Genomic DNA, 13,120 nt, shown 5'->3' with positions numbered 1-13,120 from the left:
TATATCATAAAAAAAAAAAAGTGATTGATTCTTTAATTTTGTCTATGTGGTATTCATAGTGATGCATTGGTCACATGGTGAATCTATGAAATATATACTTAAGGGAAAACATAAGCAGCCTCACGAAGGCGAGAAAGCTGAAAACATTTGGCGAAGAACACACTGTACTGGAGAAGAGTTGTGCAATGTGTTTTAATTTTGATGGACTTTCATCAAACTTGACCATCAGGGAACTGTAAAACAAACTACAAGCTGAAACTAGGGTCTTTCCTTTTTTATTTCCCATGAACATGTTTATTGGCTCCTAACTTGTTAATAATTGTACATACGCTTAAAATTATGAAATAATTTCATGAGTAATAGCCTATTTTGACCAACAGTAACAGTTTTTCTCACATGTAGTTCATCATTAAATGTTTTGTATTTAAAATCTAATTTGTGCAATGCCATTTTCTTAGTAAATCTGACCCTCAGACTGCTAAAAATACACACATAAATGTATTATAAGCTTGAATAGATTAGGGAACTTAGGAGCGTTGTCATACATCCTTGACATACACGGGTATGTCATTTGATTTAACACCTGTCAGACTGTGAATGTCTTGCGGTGCAGAGGAGTGTGTGGGAGGAAACGTGACAGACAGTCTGGGGGTCTAGGTGACTTCACAGTCATTATAAGCCTCATTCACACTCACACAGAGCAACACACGAGTGTGAATTTGAAAACGGACAAACATGTTGTCCGTAAATGTCCTCATTTGTCAGCTAGAAAACAACCCTGAATGATTCTAAACAGAGACCCAGGTGCATCCTGGGTAATGAGTCTCACCTGGTTGGATGTTATCCCGGATGATGGTCACATGATCATCACGATCAGGCCGCGTGTGCTCATGCCAGAAGCCAATGACATGGCCCAGTTCGTGCACCACGATGCCAAACTTGTCACAGTTCTTGCCTATGGAGATAGCCTGGGGACCGTTGCCACGACGACCCACATAGGAACAACACCTAATAAGGATTAGTAGGAAGTTGATAGCAGGGAGATAGGCGGATGACATTTACTACACATTTGGCAGTGGAAAGAGCATCAGTAGTGCTTTATGAACACACACACACACACACACAAATACACTTAGTCCTTTCAGGATTTCCTGCCCTGTACTACATCCACCAGAGGAAAAGTGCCAGGATTTATTTACATACAACACTCCAATAAGGCTGAAGTTTCATAACCCGAAGTGAATAGGCTGTGAGAATTCACATATCGCTTCTCACAGAACACTCAAACATGCACGCACACACTCATTCTCTTTTTCTGGGTAGCCGAGACATCCGTGCCAGGCTAACAAATCTGATTAAAGTTATCCACCGAGCTGATTGCAGGAGAAGGATCAGGAGTCACTGGAGTAGATAGAGTCTTTTCTTGTAGGAAATGCAGCTTGATCAGTGCAACTATTTCACACACACACCGGTGCCAAAAATGTTCTTTGGTTGTGTTATAAACCGTCACTCCTTTCTTACTTTTCCGTCTCTCTTTCTGTCACACACACACCACACATCCAAGCAACAGGGTATTTATACATCAGATTAAAGCGTCTAATCTCTGATGCAGCCAGCCTGTCACAGAACACGAGACAACTGGCATCATCAGTTAACACGCAGATCTTCAGCTCTTCCAAATGCCTGTAAGTATTAACATCATTAACCCCATCATTGTGAACTTTGTAGTGTGAAGATCATCGTTCAATCCACATAACGTCTATGAAATTCTATGTCTGGTCATTTCAATTTTTTTGATATTTGTGCATATATACTGTAATACTATATTGTAATACCTGAGTTTTTGATAATGTTTGATAATGTAATGATCAAATGTTTAATGTTGTCTGAACACAAGAAGCTGTACAAGAACTTTACCTAAAAAATACAGTCTAAAATTGGAAAAAATTATATTTTATATCAGAAACTATCGAATCAAAAAATAAGTACGATTTTGAATCTGACCGGACACTCTACCTTTAAGTGCTTGAAATTTTTCAATATGCAATGTTAGAAACATATTTTGGTCAATACCAAAATGTATTGAGGTTTGATAACCAGCCATATTAAATTCTAGTTGAGATCTCCATTTTTCTACGAATACAAATATTTCAGACTTAAAGTGTGGAAAGTGTGTGCAAAAAACCATTCAATATAATGGTGCAACCATCCAAAATGACTACCTGGATCCTAATAGTTCACTCAATATACTCCCCTTTTTGGGGTGGTCCACCTACATGAGAACAAATCAGCCATTTCTGATCATTAGACACTTTTACATTGATGGACTGTCAGAAATCCTTTTAGAGTATGTAGGTTAAGGTTTCAAATGTGTACTCAGTTTAAAATGACTATAATAACCATAAAGATAAGAGTCTATTCTATCAGTACATGAATTACATGTTTGTACTCATGTGACTCCTCATATCATAGTGTTGGTGTCTTGTGCGCAGAACAGTGGATGGTAAAAAGTTATATGTTCTGGCAAAATATAAGTTCCCAGAGGGTTATACAACCAACAGTTTTTGCCTGTTGGTTGTATAACCCTTTCACAATAAACTACTCAAAAAAAAAGTAGCAAATACTCAGATTTCAGAAGCTGAAACTAGTGATTATTTGGCAATTTTGGCATAATGAGTTAAACGACTGATCAGTTTATTATCAAAATTGTTGTTGGTTAATGTAGTGCTAATATATACAGCAACTCCACAGATACAGCTGGATATCCTACTCTTTCAACCATGTGCATAACAATGGCTTGGAGAGCTAAACCCAAACGTCCTTATCTCAGCCACTCTAAAACCTTTAAACTTACTACCAGTCAGTGAAGTGCCACCGCTGTACAAACACACTCTGACCCCACCGTGCTGCCACACTGCAGAACAATGCACTTCTGCAGAATATGAACAAAAAAACTGCACGAACATACAAACACTTAGACGGAGCAGTGTGATTGGTGGGATGGGGAAACAGGAGCAGGACAGGAAGGAAAGTAGAGCCATTGTTGAGTGACCATATCGTCTCTCGCTGTGACAAGGTCACTACTGAACTCTAGGTATACACACACACACACACATACAAAGACACACACACACAAAGAGATCTTCCAAACTCACCCGCAGGGTCGGTAGGTGAACACTATGTAGCTTTCCTCGTCTGTCTTCTCAATGAAAGTTACGCACGTCTGTTTTTCCCAGTGACGCATGGCCTGTTTAAACATGGCCCTCTGACTACCTGAAACACACACATTTTACATCCTACTTTTACACAATCACACGTCGATGTGTACTTTATTGTAAGTAGTACAGGCAGTGGTCCAGTGGAGCTGCTTACCAGTGAAGTTTCCTCCTATGACATAGGGAATAACTCCTCCAGGCCATATCCTCTCAGCTCGGGATGTGGCAGCTCGGGGAATACGGCTCTTTGCGACGTTCCCAGTCTTCCCACCTTTCCCAGTTTGGCTCTTGAGACTGGCAGCTCCCTTACTGAAGTTCTTAGGGAGATAGTCTAACAAAGCGAGGAGAGAGAAACCACAGTCCAATTTATCTTGATCAGGTTGTGTGCGTGTGTTTAAGCAGAGTAAATTACTGGGCTATTATTATAAATATCAGCTCATAAATGTGCTCAGAGACTATTGGATCACTCTACTTATTATATTCGACCTTTCAGAGTTTGTTCTCAGATCAGAGAGTAATAAAGCTGAAACAGAAATAGCTCTAGCAGTGCAATATATGTTTTTATTAAATATTTAATTGAAAAGTTCATAATGTATATTGAATGACTTGAATTGCACTAAGTGGCAACTCAAACATTCAGTAGCTCTGGATCTGATTCGGCTTCAGTAACACAACTTCACCATCTTGTAACTAGCAACACTTGTGGTACTGAAAACAACTTCATTACAAAGCTGACACCTGGAGGCTTTGGATATGTCTCACTTTGTCATAAAATAAGGCCTGACAGGACCAGTGGTTTGCATGAAAGCACATTATTGCAAATTTAAAAAAAAAAATAAAAAAAAGCTTCTTGTGCTGTGTATGAATCTGGAAGGTTTATCATTGGCAAACAGCAATTTGCAAATACTTTAGTTTCTATGCATTTACCATTTCTATAACAAGATGAAACTAGACCTACAGGCTGTGATGTGAAAATTCTTAAACTGACAGTAGTTAAATCACTACAGAGACTCAGACAGCGTGTTAGCTGAATGTAAAGGCTGATATTTCACTGCAGTTTTTCCACTATACTGTGAACATGTCTTCAGACTATTAACTCCAAATGACTAAGGCCATATTGCCCCACCACTCTTACCAATACACATAATAAAATGTGCAAAAAGTTGGGTTTGCATTCCTATAGAAGCTCAGTATTAATAAAATGTTTCCAGGTTGGTTAGTGGAGTCTAATCAAAGCATCAAATCTCAGCAGAAAAGTCAATTTTTATACAGTGCTGAAATAAACAGACACCAACAACTTTCTGAAAGAAGTCATAATGGAATACTAGATATGGCATACAGGATTTGAAGTTAATTGGATATGCCCTTTAACGTATTTGTAACAAATATCAGAGCATGTAGTGAGGCTTAGGGTCCTTACCGAAACCGAATCTACGTATTCTTTCCAGCAGTAGGTATAACGATCCTCTCTTCTTTGCTACTTCGTGTTCCTCCAGGCCACCTGACAAACACGAAAGCCAAGAATCAAAACACAAACAATGCACCATAAATGTCGATATCCTCGGGTGGTCCCCTGTCTGCTTCCTTACTATTCAAGTGGCTTCACTCTACAGCCGAAGAGAGTGTGTGAGAGGAAACATGATAGAGCTTTACATGGTGATTATGGAGTGAGAGTGATATGTTGAGTTCACTCACCAGATGTGTGTCCCTGTCGGGAGTGTGTGTGCATGTGCGTGTGCTGCGTCAGGTCTATCGTCCTGTCAATCTGGAACATGCGTAGGTCTTCCTCGTCCAACGCGATGTCGCCCCAGAAAACAGCTGGAAGTAAGAAAAATGTGTCTCAGTTATCATCATAATCAGTCGACAAAACAATCTCAACTCAAGGTTAACTTACTCACTTGTTCTGGAGCTTTTGACCAAGCCCAACTTTGTATTTTCCAAAAGTTTATCAAAAAGAGAAAACAACTTCACACCTCCCCCCTAGTCCCTCCCCATTTAGTGAATGAGTGGCTTTACATGAAGTGGCACAGACATATAAACACACATACATATTAGATATATACACACAAGCTATATACACATATAAGTATGCACACTGACTTTAATTAAAAACAAAAAACTTCTGTCTAGAGCTCCTTTGAGTCACTGTCCTCTAATGCTTGATTGTCTTGCCTCTGGACCACTGGACCTTAACAAAACCTAATCCAGTTAACTAGGGCCTTTTTCCTGTTTTTTAAGGCTGTTCAGGCTTAGATTCAGTTGCTCCTAAGTTCAGTTCTGGTACAAACTGTTCGACCTGCTAAGACCTCCAGTGCAAAGCTCTAAGAGCTTCTCATTAAGGAAATACAATGTGTACTTGTAGAGCAGCCAGCAGGTTAGATGTCACACCAGTACAGTCATGGTGTAAAGGTACGTTTCACTTGCCAGGAAGTTAATCAAGTGTTTTCTGTACTCTGGTTATTGATTGTCTGTGTTATAACAACACTGTCATACCACAGTACAGAGTTGTCACAGTTTCACTCGCTCTTATTACACATCAACTCCACCAGAATGTATAGAAACTTGTGTTTGATATCTGTCAGAGCAACTTTGTCTCTCTCTCGAACACAAACACACACTCAGAGTCACTAGTCAGCCCCAGTGGTCTTACAGTGGTCTGATATCAGGCCATGTCTAAGCCTTTTGGCAAGTGACACTCTCACTGCTGTCCCCTCCACTGCTCCTCCCTCCCTGCCTACTCATACTAACTAATAAAACTGCGCTGTAGATAAATCCATAACGAGAACACTGGACAGCAATGATGTAAAACCAGGCAAACCCATTGATTACTTTGTATGATGCTGATCATTTGTTACAGTAATGGTAATTTTAGAGAATGAGCAATGAGACATTATTAACATAATTCAACCAGGACGTTTGTTTCCCATAGTGGATTTCTGCAATGTCATGTGTTGAGAAACTGATAATGTAATTTGATCATCAGTTCCATTTTGTGCAGAGCTCATATCACATCTGTATCTACAAAATTGAGGACAGTTTTACCGACCTATGATGGCATAGTTGTGGTAGCAGAGGTTCTTTGTTACATCTATTGTGGGAGTGCCCAGAGGTGAGAAGTTAAGTGGATATTTAGTTAATTTTATAATTCCGCCTGTTGCCCACTAGGTCAGAAATTTGAAGCAGTGTGCTCATTATCTATTAACCTTTCTTTTATGGTGATCTGTCTCTCAGCAAAAATAAGTCTTTTGACTTAGGTGGAGTGTAAACCATCTTGCTTAACAGTACGTGGATCTGTTAAACATGGAGTGTCAACAGTGGGTGTCTATTATTTTGCAAAAAAGATCATGTTCCCATGCGGGATGGACAAAATAAAAGTTCTGTGTCGCTGGCTGATTAGAAATGTTGGTCACCAATCATCAACAAGGAACTGCTACAGTCAGCACAACAACGACCGCAAAGGTTCAGATTTTGAGAGGCAGATCAGGTCTACAGGCAGGCTGTAATGACATGTTTCATAAAAGTTGCAATAGCGTGTGCAAGAGTATATAGACCAGTGCAAAAAGCATGCACTGGACATAAATTTTCTCTCTAAACCTTGCAATCACCCGTGTTCCCACAGTCTGAAAGCATGCCTCATCTGCCTCTCTCCGTCATTTACCCCAAAAAAACTTTTATCCTGTTTCAATCCCCATCTGCATCCTTTTTAACTGTGGTGCGTGTTTGGCTGTGTTTCGAATACACACCTCTCAGCATCAGACAAAGTACATTTTGGATCACCCACTTTCTTTACCTCCCCCTCTCCCTCCATATCTACAGTAAATCTCCCAGCCTCTGACAATGAACAACTGAACGATAACCATCGCTAAATGATTAGCGGAACGGAGTTATTGGTCTCCACAGGGATTCAAGACACTAATACATTAACAATGGCATAGGAGAAGCTTGTCATTTAGCTAATCAGGATTGCCACTAAAGGAAACACAGGGTCAGGGTGCCATTGTGCTCGGCTCCATACTATTGTTGCAGTGAGGAGCAAACCACAATGACCGCAGATGGTTTACAAATCATCATATCAGATAGAGACTGGGAGTGTGTGCAATTGAATGGTGGCCTATGATATATTTCTTAGATAGATATGAGGATAATGTCTAATCTAGAGCATAGAGCTGCTGTAAAGCAGTTATTATTATCTGTATGATACTGTATGTATCATCACATGTTATGTAGACAATATGCAGCTGTTAAGGGGTTTAATCTAAAACCTTAAAGAAAAATGGTAAAAATTTTAATTTAAAATGTAAAATTGTATTAAAACTGAGAAATGTTTCAAAATTACATTGTGTTTTTCAAACCTGTATGGCCTGAACATTTATGATGTGGGTAGGTGGATTTTTTTCATTTTTGGACAGGCCAGTTTAGCCGTGTCCTCCTGTTTCTTTATGCTACGCTAACTGGCTGCATGCAGTAGCTTCATATTTATCATACAGATATGGTGAGTGGTATCAATCTTCTTATCTACCTCTTGGCAAAAAGGCAAAGTGTATTTACCAAAATCGTGAACTATCTATTTATTTTACTGCTTTACTTTTTTTCAACCTGTTTTATCTTATTTCTCTGTTATAATTAGTTAATCTTTTGTAAACACCAGTTTTAAAGAGACATCATATAAACGTCATATACATATAGTTTATAGTTTCAGTCGCTATAGTTTCAGTCACACACGGTATAAGCACAAACAAGTGCTGGCACAGGTTTATATTGCAGAAATACTTGGCCATGATGAACATTATGGTCATTTCCTGAGCAGATACACCATCACACAGCTGGTGCACCAGTGGTAGTGGTTTTGAGAGAATTGTTATGGCCGTGGCCTTAATCCTGCATTTCTCATGCATTTCCCAGCATTTTCCTGTGTTTATCCCCCCTCCCCTCTTTTCCCCTGTCTGGTCTCTGTGTCTGTGTGGCGTGGGCGTGGCACTCCCTCCCTGGCTCTCCTGACTCCTGGTTGATTACACACACCTGTCTCCCATCAAGCTCATCATCCTGCAGTATATCTACTTTCGCCCACTCATCGCCAGATTGTTGTTTTACCCTCTGTGGTAGTACTCAGGCCAATCTTTGCTTACTCCTAGAGACTTTTTGCTTCCTTGTGCTTTGTTCCATTTCTGCAAATCCTGTTTTCTCTGTACTCCAGGACCGCTTCTCACCCGCTGCTCCATCTGCTCCACCGACCTGCCTTTCTGCCTGTCTACGCCGGGAACCTCATCTTCTCCTCACCGGCCACTGGACATTCCTCCCTGCCATTCATCCTTATCCCCTTCCCCTTTTGCATCACCAAATGATAACCAGTAATCATTTGGTGATGTTGTAGCTGGCATCAATCACAACCAACCAAACCAGCTCCTCTTATTTGCTGTTTGATTTGTGACGCATATCGCCGGTTGGAAACAATTATGTACACAATAACGACAACAAACTTTACAGATCAATAAAATGTGTTTAATTTGGGTGCTTTTTTAATTAAGTATTAAAAAAAGGCTGCATTCATTTCATCACTGGTCAAAAAAGTAGAACAGTCAAACATGACATACTATATAAAAGAGTTTCATTTGATTCTAGAGGAGTTGATGTGGGTGACTTTTCCATATAAAGCCTCAAAAACAACAAAATTACAGCAGCGCTTGTACTAAGATGTGGTCTGAGCAGGTGCTGCTACAGATGTTATTTTTAAACACCAAATTGCACTGTGCCACATAATTTGTACTGACACTCCCCTCTCCAGCCCAAGTGGTACCACAGCAAGCCGCAAAAACTACCAAATGGCTGCAAAAAAAGTCCTCTTACACCTAAAAACAAAGCCACTTCATCAGCGAAAGGTCATTATCTCTGTAAAATCCTTGCAAAGGTAGCCTGTATCATGTTGCACTTGCGTTAGAAATGATATTCCCCTGGCTTTTGTTTCTATTTGTGGGGCAGTGTGTTTGGGACATTACACTCCCAGCAGCTTCAGATATTTCAGGACAACAAGGGAAACTACAAGGACTAAAAGTTTTCCAGAGAAAAGGAGCTGACACAAGCAGAGATACAAAGCAAGAGGAGCAGGGAGAGTACAGTGATAGTAAGTTTGGCCCATTGATTGTTGGGGTCTTGTTAATCCATAGAGATACCATAAATAGCCCAAAGTCAAGCCAGTGGGTAAGGAGGGGTGAGGACAGTGAGGCAGGGAGATGCAGGAGGAAAAGGTATTGATCCAAAAACCCCAGGACGTCCCAGGAGACCTACATCATGCTGACCAGGGCCTTACTGTTCGCCCTTCAGCAGGGGCACTGCAGCAGATACACACACACACACACATACACACACACACTCCAGCACACAGGGACACACACACAGGAGTAATGCACCAAATACAAACTGAGAAGAAGAACTCCATCACATGCATCCAGCTCCTCTCGTCATGTTGGCTGTTTGAAGAACGAGCAGACCGGTTTGCGTTGTATTGATCAAGGCAGATAGGACTAACGTCGGCTTTCTGAAGGTTCATTCATGCACCTCATCTATTTTGGATATGTGACCATCGTTATGCAATAATGTCCACAGAAACATACAGTGCTTTACTTTACTGAAAAACATATTAGTATTGCTACAGTTTGTAGTAGCAGCTAATTATAGCTTGAGTATAAAACAGCCTGATTATAAACTTTTTCAGTGTTTAATTGTACATTACAATAAAAATTTCTAAATTGAGTACTTAAATCCATTAAATCATTTAAAACCAATCTCTGTTAAGTGCGATTGCTCAATTATTTTTTTCAATGCTTTATTAATGATGTTGCATTTTTTGTTATTCTCACACATTCAATGACACATTTCAATTGTCTCCTGCTTTACATTTAGTTTTGTGATCGTTTTAAGTTAAAGACAGCTCTGTTTGGCATTTTTTAACCCTGAATTCTTGATGTAGTAGTGTTACCCACTGTCACTCTGGGCTGTGGGTGATAAACGACCTACAGTTTCTCTGAATAATCTTGTTTAAGATTATTCAGGAAAAAAACAGAGAACATCACTCTGTCTGGGGTTATATCAGTCTCTTGACTCTCCAGCGGATTTATGCTTCAGCAGTGATTTATAATGGTGTTGGAAGGAAAAGAAAAATGATGTCCCACTGATTCCTGCTGATGAGAGTGTGATATCATATGGAGAACAACAGTATGTAGAAAGTAAAATTACACTGATGCGAGGGGACATAAGTAAAAAACTAACATGTTACATATAAATAATAACAATAGTTAAAATGCTGAGTGGACCTAAAAAAATGGCTTTTGCAGAAATAATACTAAAACAAATCTCTGAATCAGTTCAAAATAATATTGCAGAATTATGACATCAAAAGTATGTAAACTGAATTTTGTCCTCATAACAGAACATAAATGAGTAAGGTAAACTTAAATATTCACAGTTAACCAAGACGTAATGAGTACAATTACTAAGGTTACAATAGAACAATTGAGCCTCACTAAAACTAAATGAGGTCAAACCCATTGAGAAGTAACAGCAGCTCTCACATGACGAGAAGGCAATTGAATTTTGATGCTTTAATGTTTCAGTTCTCTCTTAAACTATCTTCCATAATGTGAGCCATGTTGAGTTTGGCACAGACTCGATGGCTGTGAAATCTACTACAGTGTTTTTTCCATTACATATGATTCAATAAGTGTTCCCATAGTATCCCAGATGTATCTGTTGGCATCCCAAGATGCCAACAGATACATCAGTGTACTTTTAAGGATCTATTCCCCGCATTATGTGTCACTTTAAATCAGTTTTTCTGTTCATTTTGACATTTTACAGGGACGATGCAGTAGAGAATTATGCACTGCTGAGTTATGCACTCATGCTGTACTCACTGGGGTGTATCTAACACAAACACACCCACACACACACACACACACACACACACACACACACACACACCTCACTAAGCTCCTCATTAAGCAAATATAAGGTCACACTGTAGGTGGGCTAAGATGTGTGTGTGTGTGAACATGTGCATGTGTATGAGCCGTTCCACTTGTGTGATATTATTATACTGTATATAACTGTGACTGTGACCGTACTGTAATATTAAAAAGAGATTATCCCGGCCCTGTTTGAGGATTTTCTCCAAAAGTAATCATTGTGCAAGCTGCTTGATTCGTATTAACCCTTTGTGAGCAACAGCAGGTGCTGCACTTCAAGCTCACTGTACGCTGACAGTTGCTGACAGTGTTGAGTGTCTGACATGATGAGGCAAGGGGACAAAAATGCCGGCTCAGAAACTCCTCCACCCAAAAGTTCAATGATTCACTCAACCCTGTAAGCTGAAAAGGTGGATTTTAAAAGTTTGTAGTTTGCATTAAACAGAGGCTTCAGTCAACTAAGCAGTTTTCAAACCTATAGTTTGTTTGCTCTGGTCTGAATCAGTGGATGAGTTGGTAAATTTGGTGTTTTCCCCTTGTTTTGGTTTCTTTTCACACTGAGAAAAATCCAAGCGAACCAAAATGATTCACTGCAAGCCACATGAGAACATTCACTCTGCTCATTGGTCAGATGTGTTCGAGGCAGGAGCGGGAACGTAAACACAGGGGGAAGGTGCACTGGCCAAATATAACATACTTTATTGCGCTAGTCCAGGTCTGATCTGAATTAATTCTCTGGCTAGTTGTTAACAACTATTAAATTCACTCATCCGCATCCCAGTGTGAGAAGCAAACCTGGCTACAGGAACCGTTCTGCTCAAACTCACAGAGTACACCTAGTAGTCGGGTCAGATCGACGTTGGATCACGTTTCCACCACAAATGAACCGCTCCAGAGTTTGTTTGGAACCTGACTGAGACCACTTCTTCTAAATGGTCTCGGTACGGTTGTTTTCGTCCACACCTGAGTGCAATTACTGTGTTCACACCTCCCCAAACAGATTGTACCGGGGGGAAATGAACCAGAGTCTGATTCAACTGGACTAAAAAGTGCAAGTCTGAAAACACCCTATCACAGCTTTTATAACTGATTCCAATAAGTTTAGAAATCAAGTTTCACAATGTCCAATGTCCATAGAAAGTTCTCAAACCGGCAGCATATATGTTCCAAACGGAGCTATTTTCACCAGAACATGTTTAAATATACTGCTACTGTCTCAATCCTCAAACATGACCCTGTCCAGCTGTTGAGTAGTCTACACCTGTTTGAGCGCTCACATCCTGCTCTGCCATTGGTCAGAACCGCTGTGTCCTAGCTCACTCATTGGCCTGATGAACCTGCCTTCAACTCAGTCATTGTTGTACTCTACTCAGTTACAGTTTCTTTCTCTATAAACAAAATATTGGACTCAACCTTCATTCACCTGTTTACCTTCATTATGTTTATGACGGTAAACTTGCATTAAACTTCTACTCAGCCATACTTTGTTTTAATTGTAGAAAGAGCAGCATCACACTAATGAGTCAATGAGTGAGCTTGGATAGAGCAGGACTGACGATGAAAGAGCAGAATGCTGGTCCAAACAAACACGTTTCACTTTGGCTCTGTACTACTCTCTGCACTGGCACTGAATGTTGGCAGTGGACAAGTCACGCTGAATTGTCCAATATGGGTGTCATTTCTAAGCGTACCAGGCTGGATTATGCTACATGGGTAGTTTTTATGGATGTTAAGTTTCTATGGAGGTTTGATACTCATCCCTATTGGAATCCAAGCTGACCGCAACCTCCATTGTCCATTGTGGAGCAAAGTATCACTTTAAGTAGCAATTCAAACTGAGATTACTGTTTATAGTTTTCTTCATGAGTATTTATTATGGAATAACGATGCGCCCCATGGCTTTGTAAGGTGTTGGAATGTGACTAGAGGCTGAGTTTGTTAATGTCA

General features: G+C 40.0%; 1 protein-coding gene across 1 annotated transcript in view; it reads right to left on the bottom strand.

Moving 5' to 3' along the window:
* Nucleotides 1–13,120, bottom strand: part of tll1 (tolloid-like 1) — a 60,736-nt gene that overhangs the window by 32,571 nt on the left and 15,045 nt on the right. Inside the window, exons 3-7 of the mRNA XM_067585033.1 lie at nt 4,911–5,033; nt 4,636–4,716; nt 3,373–3,546; nt 3,156–3,273; nt 830–1,008 (exon numbers count right to left, since the gene is read on the bottom strand). Of these exons, the coding sequence (XP_067441134.1) occupies nt 830–1,008; nt 3,156–3,273; nt 3,373–3,546; nt 4,636–4,716; nt 4,911–5,033 (675 nt within the window). The remainder of the gene's footprint in view (nt 1–829; nt 1,009–3,155; nt 3,274–3,372; nt 3,547–4,635; nt 4,717–4,910; nt 5,034–13,120) is intronic.

This window comes from Thunnus thynnus, chromosome 3 (assembly GCF_963924715.1).
Source record: "Thunnus thynnus chromosome 3, fThuThy2.1, whole genome shotgun sequence".
NCBI classification, from domain to species: domain Eukaryota; kingdom Metazoa; phylum Chordata; class Actinopteri; order Scombriformes; family Scombridae; genus Thunnus; species Thunnus thynnus.
Note: the sequence above shows the minus strand (reverse complement) of the source record. Positions and strands in the feature narration are given on the sequence as shown.